Consider the following 17,160-nt stretch of genomic DNA (forward strand, 5'->3'; position numbering starts at 1 on the left):
CAAACCAGCAGAGGCCAAGTGGTCACAGCAACTGTTCCCAGTAGGTCTTGCCCCAGTGAGGCAGTAGCGAGGACTGAAGGTCCCTGCCTTCCCACTGTTCCCTAAGTCTCCTCTTCTCCTGGGTCCTTCCCCACCAACATGAGACTCCTTCACTTTGTCTCTCTTTGCTCTGCCCTCTTCATTCCTCTTCGTGTTCTGGGAGACCAGGGAGAGGTGAGCTGGGGTGGATCTAGACACAGGGTAAAAACGCTATAAATAAGAAATTAAATCGTTACAATAAAAGGGGGGGAGCCTATGTAAAAATCCATATGAATTCATTTTTGCTCTCTGGCACCATCTGGTGTTGCACGTTTGTAACACGTTCAAAACGTATTATTGTGACAGTGTAGCTGAGTCCCTGGCCGCCGTCGGAGGGGAGACTCCCTGGCTTCTTCAGCAGCCTGCCTCCTCTCCTCTCCAGCCTCTACTTCTGGTTCTGGGCCGCTCTCTCAGGGTCCCAGTAGGTTAATATGGAAAGAGCCGGTCCTTGAGGTATTGCAGTCCTGAGCTGTTTATGGCTTTATAGGTCAAAACCAGCACTTTGAATTGGGCCCGGAAACGAATTGGTAGCCAGTGCAGTTGGACCAGGATCAGTCTAATATGCTGAGACTGTCTTGCCTCATTCTGGCTGCTGAATTCTGTACTAGCTGATGTTTCCGAACCGTCTTCAGAGGCAGCCCTACGTATAACGCATTGCAGTAATCTAACCTTGGGGTTACCTTTCAGGTTGCGGCAAAAGTTGTTCTAGTTCAATTGTGCCCCCAGACCCCATTCCAGGAGGGCAAATCAGTTTCATGCAGAAACCTCATGCTCCCTTGAAACAAGATGCAAGTTAGAGCAGGGACTCCTTGTTTGATGTCAAATTTTCTTGTTTCCAACCCTCTCAGCTGCAGGCTCAGGTCTCTCTCTCTCTCTCTCTCTCTCACACACACACACACACGTACACACAGTGGTACCTCAGGTTAAGTACTTAATTCGTTCCAGAGGTCCGTACGTAACCTGAAACTGTTCTTAACCTGAAGCACCACTTTAGCTAATGGGGCCTCCTGCTGCCGCTGCACCGCCAGAGCATGATTTCTGTTCTCATCCTGAAGCAAAGTTCTTAACCCGAGGTACTATTTCTGGGTTAGCGGAGTCTGTAACCTGAAGCGTATGTAACCTGAGGTACCACTGTACTCTTCAAGCCTTGCAGCGGGCTTCCCAGAAGCTTCAGGCTGGCCACTGCGGCAGGATGCTAGGCTAAATGACTTGGATCCAGAGATTTCTGGGAGATAAACTTCGCCCATGAGGCAATCAGGATGCTGATGGGGGCCGAGTTAGTGTGTTCATCTGCACAGACCCCACTGGTTTACTTTAAATGCAATGCAACTGCTGAAGAGTGCTTTCAAGTTAAAGCTGAATGAGGCCCCTGTGTGTGTGTGTGTGTGAGAGAGAGAGAGAGAGAGAGAGAGAGAGAGAGAGCTGGGGTCAGGGGGAAGAGAGAAGCAGAGAATCAGGGTCACTCATGACATAAGCATCCCATTGACTCATTAGCAAAATGAACAAGCTACAGGACAAGCCTGCTCTGCTGAAAGAAAAGAGAAACTACATTTGTTGCTGTACTACTAGGTTTGGAACTTCAGCTGAAAAGTCTTTATTACCTTTTATCCCTGTTTTTAAAAAAGCCTGCACACTTTTCTGCCCCGTGAGGGCAAGATGTACACGTTTACTGTGGAGCCAAGCAGCTATAAATGGCCTACAGGTGCTTGACAGAAAGCAGCAAGAAACAATAATTTGTTCTGTGCATGGCGAAAAGCACAGCGAGGGTCTGTCTTTGCTTTAGCAGAAAATGGCTTCCCAGAACCCTTTTCAGTGACTGAATTCATTTTTCCGTGACTGGAGATCAATGGCCTCCATTTGCAAAGAACGGTTAAGAAAACAATTTGTATCATACAGATGGCTGATTTCCACACCCCCTTTTAATTGTGGAAGTTTTCACATGCGAGATTAGTGGGAGAGGAATGAGTTAGGCCCCTTTTGTATCATTTTGCCCTGTGTCTTGAAAGCAAATAGGAGACCTTTTCTTTTTCATACTTCAAACTTGCGAGGAGGAAGCAAACCAAAGCCTGCTTCTCTCTGTCGGCTGTCTCTGAGAAGCGCTTGCAAGAAGAACGCAGCAAGTCCAAAGTTCAGATGTAAAGTGAAAATGTCACCTTTCCGCCTAGAATGGAACAACAACCCCCCTTGTCTCTCTGCACAAGAGTGCCATATAGAACCAACCTGACAACAGAATGACATTAACTTTCATACCACTACAATGTGTTGCGCTCTTTTTCTCTTTCGCTCTCTCTCTCTCTTTTTGTTCCTGTGCAGTGAAATAATTCCCTTGTAGCTCAAATTCAAATCTAAAAGACATCAAAGTATAATATGAAACAAAATGGAAGGCACCGCAAGTGTCTGAGAGAAAATAGAGAGAGAGACATTACTTTGTAGCTTCCCCTCTCATGCCAAGATTGCAGCGCCACAGAAGTCAGGAAGCCACAGTAGGTGCCTTGAATCCCCTTGGTAGGTTAGATTGTTTTTCATCTGTAGTATTTCTAAAGTCTTCCCCCCCTCTAGTATTAAGGAATACCATTAAAAAGAACCACACCACAACTTAAATATAAGGACATGGTGTGTTATGAAGCATGAAGTTCTATAAATATTTATGCCAAACTACAAAAAACCATTGACGGTTCTTATTTTCTCAGTCATATTGGGGTCATTTTGTTGTTTTTGACCACTGGGATTGAAGAGCACACACGGCTTTGTACCTTTTTTAGAATGACATTTGGGTATCCGCGCATCTCTCTCTGGCTCTTGATGAATTGATTTCATTTCACAGGTAACTTTGAAAAAGCTTGGACTCTGAAATCAGATCCTACACCTCGTTGGCCACCAACTTGGTGTAAGCTACTTAGGCATTGTTTCTAAAACTTTGGATGCTGCAACCATCCCATGCGAAATGGGAACTAGTCCTAGTGGGACATGAACATGAGTTCAGTTTTGAGCAGGAAATAGAGTTGAGTTTTGGTTCCAGCCCTATGGTAACTTTTTATTTGTGGAATGCTTTCCCAGGTAGGCTTACCTGTCGACTTCATTAAATAAATTCAGGCGCCAGGCACTAACATTCCTCTACAGCCAGGCCTTTGGCTGATGAAACAATCTATGGCCTTGAACTAATGTATGCTGTTGTGCAAACTTTAAAAAAAACAAAACAAAACACAAATGTATCGGAAACATCTCAGTCAAGGGGGGGGGGGGAGAATCCATAGTGATTGCCCAAAGGTGGAAAGAAGAATCAGCTCCAAACAAAGAGAACTGGCAGCAAAAACTACTTGAATATGCAGAAATGATGAAACTTACTGGAGGATTAAGAAATCAAGAAGAGAGAATTTTTAATCAAGAGCGGGGATCATTTATTAAATATTTAAAGAACTATTGTAAACAGCTTAAAACTTTAGCAAGACTGATATAAACACGTGCAGATGGCGATGTTGAAATTTTAAGTGTAAGAGATTAATTGTAATTAGTTTTTAATGTTAGAAATGCAGGAAAAAAAAGAAGAGATAAGTTATGTAACCGTAGAAAGGGAGGGAGGAAAGTCAATGTCAATGTTGAATGTATAAAAGAATATCTGATATCTTCTGTAAAATGTGTGTGTGTGTGTGTGTGTGTATGTATGTGTATGAGAGATATGAATCAATTGGATCTGAGTTCTTCAGATCTGGCTGATCTATTGGAAGATAAGGTAAAGGTACCCCTGACCATTAGGTCCAGTCGTGGACAACTCTGGGGTTGTGCGCTCATCACACTCTATAGGCCGAGGGAGCCGGCGTTTGTCCGCAGACAGCTTCCGGGTCATGTGGCCAGCATGACTAAGCCAATTCTGGTGAACCAGAGCAGCACATGGAAACGCCGTTTGCCTTCCCACTGGAGTGGTACCTATTTATCTACTTGTACTTGACATGCTTTCGAACTGCTAGGTTGCCAGGAGCAGGGACCGAGCAACGGGAGCTCACCCCGTCACAGGGATTTGAACCGCTGACTTTCTGATCAGCAAGCCCTAGGCTCTGTGGTTTTACCCACAGCGCCACCTGCATCCCATTGGAAGATAGTTAGGAGCATAAGAAACTACCTTATGCCAAGTCATACCATTGGTCCATGTAGCTCAGTATTGCTTACACCAGGGTTTCCCCAGCTTGAGTCTCCAGCTGTTTTTGGACTACAGTTCCCATCACCCCTGACCACTGGTCCCACTAGCTAGGGATGATGGGAATTGTAGTCAGCTGGAGTCCCAAGTTTGGGAAGCCATGACTGGCAACAGCTTTCTGGGGTTTCAGAGAGTGCCTTACCTTGAGATGGTAGGGATTGATTGGGGCCTTCTGCACCCCAAGCAGATGTTGTACCATTGAGCTTTGGCTCTGCCCTTCTTAGTGAAAGACTTTTCTGTTAGAAAAAGCCCTGATCAGTACTGATCAGTATTGCGGCATGGTCCTTAGGTCTTACAGTCTCTGTTGCCACTCTGGCATCACAGGGGCTATGGCACGCCCCCCCCCCCCGGCTTTCACTGGCGCTCTTTCTGGGCTGCTCCCCCAGAGCCTGATCTTTCATTAAAAAAAGAAAACAAGTCTCTAGCCCTCCTAGGAAGAAAGCTATGGGGCGAAATGTGCAGGTAGCTTCTAAGCGATATATGAGGATTGAGACATCGCTATCAACGTTTCCCTTTTTTAAAGGGAAATTCCCTTATTCCGAATAGGATTCCTCGCAAGAAAAGGGAAAAGTTGACAGCTATTGATTGAAAACGATTGTGGTGTGACCACCGTGTATATTTTTCCCAGTACTGCATGCTATTAGACAGCAAATTGCATTATTGTGTGATCTCCACAACAGAATCAGCCAGATATGGTAAGCATGAGGTGGTTAGGGGATGGCTGTGTCTAGCATTTTGTGTTATATACTGTACTGCCCTTGGCAGGCATTTTGTGTTGTGCTGTTCCCCTTATAGCATCAGTTTTGTGACTGTCACCGCTGGCACTCTCTCAGAATTCAAAATGGGCCCACTGTACGGGCCGGCCTAAAGTTCTTTGGACATGGGAATAGGCGCCATTACAGGCCTCTGAGTAAAAATACATTGGATTGGGCAGGATGTTTGCAAGGCAGGACAGGATTGAAGGGAGAGGACATTATTAAACAAAGTTAATTCCAGGTTTTCCTGGAATAGTATTTCTTTAACAGGGAGTCTAGCTGTTTTGCTTGTGAGGATCCAGCTCAAAGCTTTCAGCTTTGAAACTCCTCCTGTGATACTAACCCACGATAGGAGTCATGGTAAATATATTTTCCTTCAGAAGGAGACTTCCAGGCAATTGTGCAATATTAGGAACAAATTTAGAGACAATATCAGGAACAAATTGAGCAGGCAGATTTAGCCCCTTGGTAATATCGTCTTGGTCTTAATTGTTATAGTTGGTAAAAGGGCTTATTTACAGCTGGAGGAATAATTCAGTACAGATTAATTCTGTGTGATATATACTCTGCATTGATGAATTACAGAATATATTTGAGACGAGGGTGTCCTCATACCCTCACACATTTTGAGGCTATAAGTTTGATTAAAGTTGCTCTCTGTTGGTCACTAGATGGCATTGCCTGCCTGTGTTCTTCTCAGAAAATGGAAGTGTGTCCACGTTGAGCTGTCAGAGCTTCCCAAGTACTTGCTAATATTAGAAGGATTCATACTTGCTGCCTGCCTTTCTCTTTCAACAAAACCAATTAATTCTTTTCTCCAAATCCAGCATATTGGCTTTATGGATGGATGGAATGCTTGGCAGAAAGACACAAAATGCTTCTTGAGGCTGTTTGGAAAGACATAAATCATACCTTGTTTTTCCTTTTTTAACAAGGAAGGGTCTCTGGTTAACAAAACGGCATCTAGAAGCAGGTTGAACTCTCTCGACTTCTTACTCAAGTTTATGTTGCTTTTGCAGGTCGCTTGCCTAATACGGGTTCCCTCTGAAGTTGTGAAACAGAGAGCACAAGTTTCTCCTTCTTCCAGTACCTTACGGATCCTTACCAATACTGTATGCGAAGAGGTATGAACTGAAGCAATAATATATTATTCCTGTGCTTACCCCTACCTACACTTCTATCTCCTTATACTGTGCTTTCCCATGTGTCAGATTTGAGTTTTGTAAGCTCCTCAGGGCAGGGACCTGGCATCTTTCTACTCTGTAAAGCACAAATATGCATGGGTGGCAGTGGATAAATAAACCAAAAAGCAGTTTTTAGTTAAGGAGAGCCTCTGAGCTGCTAATTCCTTGAGAACGGAAAGATGTTACTGTATGCTCCAGAACGTTAATGATTCCCAAAGTCCTTCTGGACCAGATATTCAAACTCCCTGTTGGTCTCTTACCCAGCAGTCTGCAGAAAAACCCCAGGGATCATATTGCCATTTGTTCAAAAGTGTAAAATGGCGAGTTGAGAAAGTAGTTGTTCTGGGTTGGGGTGTGCAGATTGGGAGGTTTACATTGTTGCACTGTAGTCAAAGGAGTGACTACTTCTGGCGTGGGGTGTGGAAGTCACAAGTAAATAAACTGTCGGGACGCGGGTGGTGCTGTGGGTAAAAGCCTCAGTGCCTAGGGCTTGCCGATCAAAAGGTCGGCGGTTCGAATCCCCGCGGCGGGGTGCGCTCCCGTTGTTCGGTCCCAGCGCCTGCCAACCTAGCAGTTTGAAAGCACTCCTGGGTGCAAGTAGATAAATAGGGACCGCTTACTAGCGGGAAGGTGAACGGTGTTTCCGTGTGCGGCTCTGGCTCGCCAGAGCAGCGATGTCACGCTGGCCACGTGACCCGGAAGTGTCTCCGGACAGCGCTGGCCCCCGGCCTCTTGAGTGAGATGGGCGCACAACCCTAGAGTCTGTCAAGACTGGCCCGTACGGGCAGGGGTACCTTTACCTTTACCTTAAATAAACTGACACAGCGATGGAGCAGTTTAGCTACGCATTATTTAAGTGCCTTGTTTTGCAAGTTCTGAATATTCCAACACTCAGCTTCATTGAATGGCCCAGAACAGGCATAGGCAAACTCGGCCCTCCAGATGTTTTGGGACTACAACTCCCATCATACCTAGCTAACAGGACCAGTGTTCAGGAATGATGGGAGTTGTAGTCCCAAAACATCTTTAGGGCCGAGTTTGCCTATGCCTGGCCCAGAGAGTCTTCTAAGAGGAGTTTTTTGGGTGTGTGTTTTTAGAATTGTCATGGGCAAGGATTTAGCCTGTGTACATCCACTGAATTTTGGATGAAACTGGAGGATGACCAAACAGATCACCAAGAAGCCTCAAAAGACCAGCAAATAAGTCAAAGCAGATCATGTGAAGAAGTATGGATAGGCCTGTGATGTGTCCAGAGGAATGAAGCAGCTCGACTTGGCTCTCATCATCTTCTGTCTTGACATATCCACCTTGGTGTGGATGTGTTCCTAGGATCTCCCTTGGCCAGTTCTGCAGGAGGCTGGATTGACAACGACATGGAAGTAAGAAGTCGTACTAACAGGAAGCTGGTGTTGTAAGAACACCAGTGGACCAGATCTGTACAATGCACACAAAGTATTCTGGCACTCTTCTGTGAGCCTTTTTTTCTTCAGAGGGGGCCTGGAATTATTGTGTAAGATGCCTGATGTGGACAACCAAGTGGCGATCACACATTTGTTGCCTGGCACAGATACGTTTGCTACCTTAGTGTTGCAGGATTTGTTGCTGCAGAGCAGAAACCGAGAAGAGCGTTAATCAAAGATAATAGGTGGACTGCAAAGTTTGATCGGTAGTGTGATATAGAAACTTATTTGTGTCAGTCTGTGATTTAATATATATATGCATAAATTGGTTAACTCTGTTTTTTAATGGTGTATCTATTTGCATTCTGTATAGCGTATATAGAGCATGTATTTCTTTTTGGTGGTGGTTGAAATGACCATGATGGTTGGAACAACAAATAAAATTGATTGCTCTTCAGAGTGGGCATGACCCAAAGCTGTTAAATATTAAGGGTTACTCATTAAATGTTTGGCTGTCCACCAGCCTCAAAGACTCCCTTTCTCTGTTCGTGTGCATTTGGAATCCCTGATGGCTCTAGATACCAGCTATGCATGGCAAGAATGTGTTGACATATTTCTATGCCTTCCCATTCTTCTAACTTAAGAATGCAATGTATTATCCTTTCGATGCGCCACTGCGACTGATTATTTTTTAGTAGCCGTTAAGCAAGTTTTGAAAGTGGGGATAAAGCCCTCCCATGTTGGTAAAGCTAGGGAGACAACCTATAGTGTGTTTGTAATCAATATTGTCAATTTGCTGGAAGCCTGAGCATTACGCTTAGTAAAGCTGTAATACCTGCCATGTAATCATCCGTAAATTGCAGTCTTTGCTAACATAATTCCCAATCGCTGAAGTTTTCTCTTGTTTATTCGCAGGGTATTCTGGGACTCTACCGAGGTTATAAAAGCACAGTATTAAGAGAGGTAACACGCTTTCCCCCTCCCCTTTTAAAATGATCTATGTCTTTTGGATTTCCTTCAGTTATTTCTTTTTCTCCAGATGTGTTATGGTAGTAATACGACTGAAATGGAAACGATGAAATTTTGTAAGCAGTTCTCTCTCGTGCTTCCCTTTACCTGGCCCTCTCGGACAATGCCTCCTTTAAACATCCATCTCATAGGGAGAAAGAGTCAGTTCAGATTTAAATGGAGAGCCTATGCTGGATCAGGCCCATGGCCCATCTGGTCCATCAGCCTACTCTCACAGTGGCCAGCCAGATGCCTGTGGGAAGCTTGCAAGCAGGACATTGTGAGTGCAGCGGCACTCTCCCTACTTGTGATTCCCAGAAACTTGTATTCAGAGGAATGTCGCTTCCAACAGCCAAGGGAGAAGGTAACCATCTGCCATGGATAGCCTACTCCTCCATGAATCATCTTACTGTCTGAACTACAGGCCACCCAAGGGCATGTATTTCTATTCCATTCAATGGGTCTGCTCTGCATAGGACTGGCACTGGGGACCACCCGTCATTCTTATAATGGCCAGCTGGGTTCAGTTCAGATTGCCTGCGGGTGAAAGTTGGGGCAGATCCAAAGGCTGCTGGTCTCTCAGCAGAGGTGAGGCAGTGGCCATGTTTCTTTACTCTCCTATTCTGCAGCTCAATAGAGCGGCTACTATTAAAGGACAGCGGAGGGGCTCCTGTGCCTCAAATGGCGCCTCTCGCCATTGTGCCGTGAGCCCCTTTAGTACGATTAAAAACAACAATACGAACGTCGGCTCCCATCTTTGTTAGGGACTATGGTAATCTCTAGGACGATCTACTGCATTTTCCTTTTATTTGGGCTCCTTGTTACTTCGGAAGCTCCTTCATTGTTCCAGGGCTAACTCTCCCTCAGGCACTGTTGATGTCGTGTCAGGCACTCACTGGCGATGCTTCGTAACGTCGTAGGTGAATAAGAAACAAAACACACAGGCCCGTGGGAGCACGCGAGAACAGCGTGCTTGTAAGAAGTTGGCTTGGCATCTGGGGCAAATTTTAAAACCTTACATAGCAATAACCTGCTGGAACAGTCCAATGGCTTATCCAGTCCGCGAGATCCGCAAACAGGACCCAAACACAAGAACATCCTCCTGTGGCTTCCAACTATTGATATTCAGAATTATTTTTTCCCCTCCAGCCATGGACGCAGAGTTAGCCATTGTGGCTAGTAGCAATCAGTAGCCCTCTGCCCCTTGAATTTGTCTAATCCCCTTTGAAAGCCACCTGGGTGGCTTCTGTGGGAGTGAGCGCCATAATTTAACTACACACCACGTGAAGATTCAGGCAGCAGGTTGGCAATCTGGAAGAAGAGAAGGAGCATAGCACCAGTATAACAGAATTATAGAGTTGGAAGGGACTATGAGTCTGATCTAGTCCAACCCCTTGCAGCGCCAGTGTGGTGTAGTGGTTAAGAGCGGTAGTCTCATAATCTGGTGAACTGGGTTCGCGTCCCCGCTCCTCCACATGCAGCTGCTGGGTGACCTTGGGCCAGTCACACTTCTCTGAAGTCTCTCAGCCCCACTCACCTCACAGAGTGTTTGTTGTGGGGGAGGAAGGGAAAGGAGATTGTTAGCCGCTTTGAGACTCCTTCGGGTAGTCATAAAGCGGGATATCAAATCCAAACTCCTCTTCTTCTTTTGTACAACGTGGGACTCAAACCCATGACTAAGAGTTTCATGCTCTAATTGAGCTACGCTTCCCCTAATCTCAAAAGTTGTTTCCTCCCTATGCCTTCTTTTTCTCCATTTTTTTTTTTTTTAATAGGGCCATAATACTGCATTAATGAAAAATGAAATGGAATAACAACAACTTGAGCAAGCTCCCGATTCTTCAACTAGCACATAGTTTATACTGTTGTCTGAAGCGCCAGTTTGCTAGCGTTCCTTCCAAAGTTTATTTATTCCTTTAAAGCAAGGGTAGGCAGTATGGTGCCCACCAGAAATTGCTGGACTACAACCTCCCCCTCCCCGAGCCCAATGGTCACATTGACTGGGGATTATGGGAGTTGTAGTCCAACAACATTTGGGAGGGCCTCACAGGGACTACCCCTGCTTTAAATGCTTTCTTCGGTGCACGTACAGACTGCCTCAGGTTTCAAACAAAACAAGAGGAGCTCCATGTCCTGTGTAAATAATATCATATAACAATAAGAAATCCCACGCTTAGTCTAGCTCTAGGTAGTGGGGAATGGTGATGAGGGTTTCTTTGTTCTCATACCTCTGTGTGTCAGGGGGGGGGGGGAAGAGTTATTTGTTTGAAGAGGTGACACCTGCTTTTCTCAAACGTAACCCCTGCTATATCTTCATCCTGTACTTATTTTCTGCCTCACTAAGCACATGTTACTTGTTGCGATTTCATCTGGTTTCAGGCAAGAAAAGAAAAGAAAAAGGGCAACAAGGCTTTTTGATTTCTCTGAGGGGTTCTGAATAAATGAATAAAATGCAACTGCCAAAGAATACTGATTTATTATTATTATTTTTTGGCATACTAACTGATAGATAAAACGCACGGCTGCTACTGGATGCTATTCTCTCTCTCTCTCAAATAAAATGTTTTTTGATATGTGTCAGGTTGGTAATTAATTTCTGGTTAGGTCTCTTAGCACAGTTACATATGTGACGCTGCCGAGAAAAACTCTTGGGTACTCAAAATGGCGGCACTTTCTTGGGGCCCTTTCCATTATGTGAATTCACAAAAGGTCCTTCAGAGCCATTTTCAGTCGAAATATTGCTCCCCGCACACCACAGCTTGAACATCTACCTTAATAGAATGAATAACAAATTATGGTTGAACGAGATTCACCTTCACTTCAGATTGAAACAAATCGTGAATGACCAGCTTCTCTTAAATTTAACTCCAGCTTTGTGTGTCAAAATAGCACTCTTTTACTGGGCATGTAATGAACAAAAACAGTTGTGTGCACACACTTGTGTACACACACACACACACACACACACACACTTGTTGCCCAGGGATTTCTGCACTGGATGGGAGACATGCTGTGAACTGTTAGATACTTCACTGTTCTTTTTGCGCACTAGTTTCATAACTAGATGTGACAGGAACCACATGCTTCTCCTCTTTTTCCTGTCCCTGTTTATCTGAGGAGAAACAAAATCCAGCATAATGTCACTGCAGCCCAGCCAATGGCAGCCAGTGAAGTGTCGTGGAGGCGGAGACCTTGCCACAAGGTTGACCTTGAGCCAAGTGGTGCAGTTTTGTAGGTGTTACCAAAACCGGGAGAGGGAAGGTGGTGATGCTGTCTTTGGCAGCACATATGCAGCTCCCATTGCATGTAATTCAATTTATCTATTTTTATGTCTCTGTGGGTTAAACCACAGAGCCTAGGGCTTGCTGATCAGAAGGTCAGTGGTTCGAATCCCTGCGACGGGGTGAGCTCCCGTTGCTCGGTCCCACCTCCTGCCAACCTAGCAGTTCGAAAGCACATCAAAGTGCAAGTAGATAAATAGGTACCACTCCGGCGGGAAGGTAAACGGCATTTCCGTGCGCTGCTCTGATTCTCCAGAAGCGGCTTAATCATGCTAGCCACATGACCCAGAAGCTGTACTCCGGTTCCCTCGGTCAATAAAGCGAGATGAGCGCTGCAACCCCAGAGTCGGTCACGACTGGACCAAATGGTCAGGGGTCCCTTTACCCTTTACCTTCATGTCTCTGAGCCTGCTGATAACATTTTCTCCAGGCTCATGTAGCAGCACGGTTAAAACCTAGAAGATGGCAAGGCGAGAAAATTACACCTAAGCATCCTAATATGTATGGGACGCGGGTGGCGCTGTGGGTAAAAGCCTCAGTGCCTAGGGCTTGCCGATCGAAAGGTCAGCGGTTCGAATCCCCGTGACGGGGTGCGCTCCCGTTGTTTGGTCCCAGCGCCTGCCAACCTAGCAGTTCGAAAGCACTCCCGGGTGCAAGTAGATAAATAGGGACCGCTTACTAGCGGGAAGGTAAACAGTGTTTCTGTGTGCGGCTCTGGCTCGCCAGAGCAGCTTCGTCACGCTGGCCACGTGACCCGGAAGTGTCTCCGGACAGCGCTGGCCCCCAGCCTCTTGAGTGAGATGGGCGCACAACCCTAGAGTCTGTCAAGACTGGCCGTACGGGCAGGGGTACCTTTACCTTTACCTTTATCCTAATATGTGTTGTTTTGGCCGCTGCTTAACCAATCCCATGCAAATACAGCAGTGCAGAAATGAAGTTTAGTTAACAGAGCTTGGGAAGAATGGGTGCTTTATGATGGCGCTGTAGGCATTGGGAACCCAATTGCATACAACAGAAGTGAAGGATTTTGACGCAGCTTTGCGTGAATTTCCAGGACTGCAAAAGCAAAGCGATGTGTGGGGTAGATCTTGTGCAAAGTGTGAGCATACTGATAAAGCCAGTTGTACAGGGAATTGTGCATTCATGATCTTGCAGTTTGGTGATGACATCTATAGCTCCTCTGCTGAAAGTTTATCCTCGTAAGCTGAGCCAGGCTTTTCCATTTCTGGAGAATTCATTTTATTAACTATGACCAAGGAGAACATCTGTTAAAATTCCATTACATTTAGTTCATGGGAAAAAGGGGGCGGTAAAGGAGGGAAGCCCTCTCCGATCCTAAATTCTCCTTAGACTTTTCTTTTTTCCTCTGAAGCGAACATTCTTTTAGCAGATGTCTGAAATGGACATTATAATGAATGAAAACTTAGCATTGAAACTAGCCTTTTACGCAACTGCAGCTTTCACTGTGGTTTAGGTGTAATGATTTATTCTGCATAGTAATAATGCAATTAACGCTAACACACCTTGCATTATTTAAATTGCTTTCTGCATTGCTGCGGATTTGCATTAAGCCTTCTCAGGGTCCTTTTCCCTCGGTGACTTAGAAGATTTTAATTTTTTTCCAGAAATGCAATGAAAAGACTAAAATGTATTGCCGGCATACTGAGCTGTTTTCCCACCCCCACCCCATACCAGGTCTAAATTTGCCCCTGGGTCAAATGCTCCACATGCCCCCACCCACTCACTGCCCCCTTGGTCATGAAATGGTGAGGGTGGTTACTGTCTGTGCCCCCCCCCCGAAGTATGTAGAGCTGCAGAAAGAAGTAGGAAGAGTGATTCTTTCCCCCCATTTCCTCTTTCAACTCTCTGTGCTTTTCCAAGCTCATATTAATTCAATTGGGTTGCTTGGAAAACCAAAGTATGTGTGTCAACATGCACTTTCTCTTTCTGTGTCCTGGGGGATTGGGTGGGGGTGTGTGTGATCTGGTAAGGTGGGAGGCAAGGAACAAAAAGACGGAGTCCCCAGCAATTGCATCAAGGTATAAATGCACCCCCAGGCCTAAAAATGTTGGTGACCTTAGCACAACACGTTAATCTCGAAGGTTTTTTTTATTAATTGGAATTTAAGTATGACCGAGTAGGGAAGGCACCAGACAAAAACAATCCACTTTCCTTTGGGTCTGTGGTTCTGGAGCAGGCATAGGCAAACTCAGCCCTCCAGGTGTTTTGGGACTATAACTCCCATCATCTCTAGCTAACAGGACCAGTGGTCAGGGATGATGGGAATTGTAGTCCCAAAACATATGGAGGGCTGAGTTTGCCTATGCCTTTTCCGGAGCAACAGAAGAGCAGGTACAATCCTTGGAAGAAAAATCTTTTCCCAAAGTGATGTGAGCTATGATAGCTTGCTCCAGGCTGGCTTTGATTTTTATTCATATGCTACTCAAGGGCTGAACCAAATAGGAAACACTGGAGGATTATTACAACTTAATATCTTTCAGATGCAGTGTTTGCAACTGCTGTGATCAACACGTGCGGTGGAATTCTATAGTAAGCATATGCAGATGGGCCATGAAACGAGAGCTGGGCTCATGTTGCACTTTAAATATACCTCTCCATATTGAACAGGTTGCCAGTATCAGGACTTTTTCTACAACCGCTGGGCCCCTAAACTTGTCCCCCTACACAACCAAATAAAGAAACGAAAGGTGGAGGTTTATTCAACGTAGAAAATTTAGCTCTGTTTGCTAAAGGCACCGATTTTGTATCTTTAATTGTAAAGCCAATTTGAAGGCTTTTCAGTCGTGGGGTCTCACTGCACTAAAAACAAGAAGAAAACTAAGTAGGGTTGAGTGACAATTCCTTAACAATACTCTAGAGGGTGCCTGATGTCTGCATTGTATGGAGGTGCTTAAACCACACCAGGTCTTTATCTTCACATTGGAGAAACCTGTTCAAGCGACTTTATCCTTCGCTTTACTTTTCGTAGAAGAGAACTCCATATCAAACTCACTGTGGTTTTCTTGACTGAGGGCTTTAGAAATAAAGAAACCAAGCAAGATGTGGATTACTATGATTTATCAGATTGGTTTTCAAACAGCTGAATGTTCATGGGAAGCGGATAAAAGAGTCTTCCAAATCTTTAGTTCTTGCCTCACTTTTGAAATACCATTTAGATAGTAATCCCAAATCAGATGATCTAAAAAAAAAAAACCAACAACAAATTGGGATGCTTCAGAAACAAAAGGTTTGTCATAGCCTTTGGTGGCTATGAATTTGATAGTGAGGGCCACCTTTAGTCTGCTGAAAAATGATTTTATCTTTAGTCTGCTTTAAAAAAAAAAACGCTCAACAGCTGTTTTGTCTGGATTTTTACTGTTTGAAATATGGCAACCCTAAAACCTTGTGAGCGTCACCCCCTCCCATAAAATGGATTTTCAGTTGTCTCCAGCTGTAGTTGAAGCTGTAGAGCAATTGAGGTTGTCTTTCAGAATAATCACTAAAAACATTTTTCAATGACCAACAATTCCCTTGAAACTGGTCACCATCCCCGGTGCAACTTGAGTAGGTTTTGCGAACGTTAAGAAGTCAATTAATTGCTAAATACTGATTTTAAAAAATCTTTTAGGTGACTTTTAAAAGTATGTTTTGAAAGTGGTGGTGTTTCAGAAGCTGCTAATTTGTGTGAAACCAGTTGCATATGTTACTCACGTAGTCTGGCCAGTTCTCCTCAAAAGTAATCTTAACACCTGCTGATTTTCACCTGAAAATTAATTTCAAGCACCCTTAAAACCCCCCACAAAACTTACACTTGCCAGTCATATTTAAAGGATATTTAAGGCTGGTATATGGGGACCCAAAGTTGAAAAAGGCTGATCTAGACTGAATAGCCTCATCTGATTCATCTGGTTCATTAATCAGTGGAGATAGTTAAAAACTACAAGTGACAACTCAGGAGAATCTTACTAAGTCCACAGAAGTTACAACCCTGCAAAAAAATTTTTTTTTGTACTATCCTGCAATACCATGCCCACTGAGGACAAGGGGAAACCCCCTCCCCTGTGACCAGCATGGAAATGCCTGCTTCTTGCCTCTTAAAGGTAAAGGGTAAAGGGACCCCTGACCATTAGGTCTAGTCGTGAACGACTCTGGGGTTGCGGCGTTCATCTCGCTTTATTGGCCGAGGGAGCTGGCGTGCAGCTTCTGGGTCATGTGGCCAGCATGACTAAGCCGCTTCTCGTGAAACCAGAGCAGTGCACGGAAACGCCGTTTACCTTCCCGCCGGAGCGGTACCTATTTATCTACTTGCACTTTGACGTGCTTTCAAACTGCTAGGTTGGCAGGAGCAGGGACCGAGCAACGGGAGCTCACCCGTCACGGGGATTCGAACTGCCGACCTTCTGATCAGCAAGTCCTAGGCTCTGTGGTTTAACCCACAGCGCCACCCTCTTAGCAGGCCACTAAATACAAAACAAGCAGTTTTTGTATTACACAGAATGATGGAAGTGTATGAAGCAATCCCCCAGTCTTCTACCAGTCTGCAGGATTTCCATCATGGTTATAGAGAGTCTTTCCTTCCTTGTGGCTAGCATGAAACTCAAGTGGGCTAGTAGAGAAGGGATAAGGTGGCCTAATCTTTCCTCAACCAGTGTGCTTGCTTGTCTGCAAGGAATTCTTAGTCACCTATAGCTACCTGTTAAATACAGGCTTGGCTACCTGCCGGGGATGTTGGAAAGCTTCAATAGATCAACTGTTTTAGACAGTCACTTCATAACGTTCCTGTCTCCTTTGTGCTCGCCAGCATAACTCTACATTGGTACCTCGTGTTAAGAACTTAATTCTTTCCAGAGGTCCATTCTTAACCTGAAACTGTTCTTAACCTGAGGTACCACTTTAGCTAATGGGGCCTCCCGTTGCCGCTGCACGATTTCTGTTCTCATCCTGAAGCAAAGTTCTTAACCCGAGGTACTATTTCTGGGTTAGCAGAGTCTGTAACCTGAAGCATCTGTAACCCGAGGTACCACTGTATAGGATTTGACCAAGCAATGAAAGTAATTGGATTCTGGGGCACTTTCAGGCACGAAAATAGACTGTTTAAAACAGTTTAGTCTGGACACTGAGGTCCAGCACCGAATGCCTTCTGGCAGTTTCCTCACTGCTAGAATGAAGTTCCAGGGAAGCAGGCAGAGGGCCTTCTCGGTAGTGGCACCCACCCTGTGGAATGCCCTCCCATCAGATGTCAAGGAAATAAACAACTATCTG

At 45.0% G+C, this 17,160-nt stretch overlaps 1 protein-coding gene across 5 annotated transcripts in view; it reads left to right on the top strand.

Annotated features, from left to right (window-relative positions):
- The window catches only part of SLC25A26 (solute carrier family 25 member 26), a 128,047-nt gene that overhangs the window by 22,050 nt on the left and 88,837 nt on the right, over positions 1-17,160 (top strand). For 4 of the 5 annotated variants that reach the window (XR_014507640.1, XM_083426639.1, XM_083426640.1 and 1 more), the window contains exons 4-5: positions 6,045-6,149; positions 8,525-8,572. Coding sequence is in view for 4 of the 5 variants with exons in the window: in XM_083426639.1 (XP_083282765.1) it covers positions 6,045-6,149; positions 8,525-8,572 (153 nt within the window). In the remaining variant the exon portion in view is untranslated. The remainder of the gene's footprint in view (positions 1-6,044; positions 6,150-8,524; positions 8,573-17,160) is intronic. The other variant, XM_083426641.1, reaches the window with a different exon arrangement.

Source organism: Podarcis tiliguerta (assembly GCF_965153285.1).
Source record: "Podarcis tiliguerta genome assembly, chromosome: 2".
Taxonomy (NCBI): Eukaryota; Metazoa; Chordata; class Lepidosauria; order Squamata; family Lacertidae; genus Podarcis; species Podarcis tiliguerta.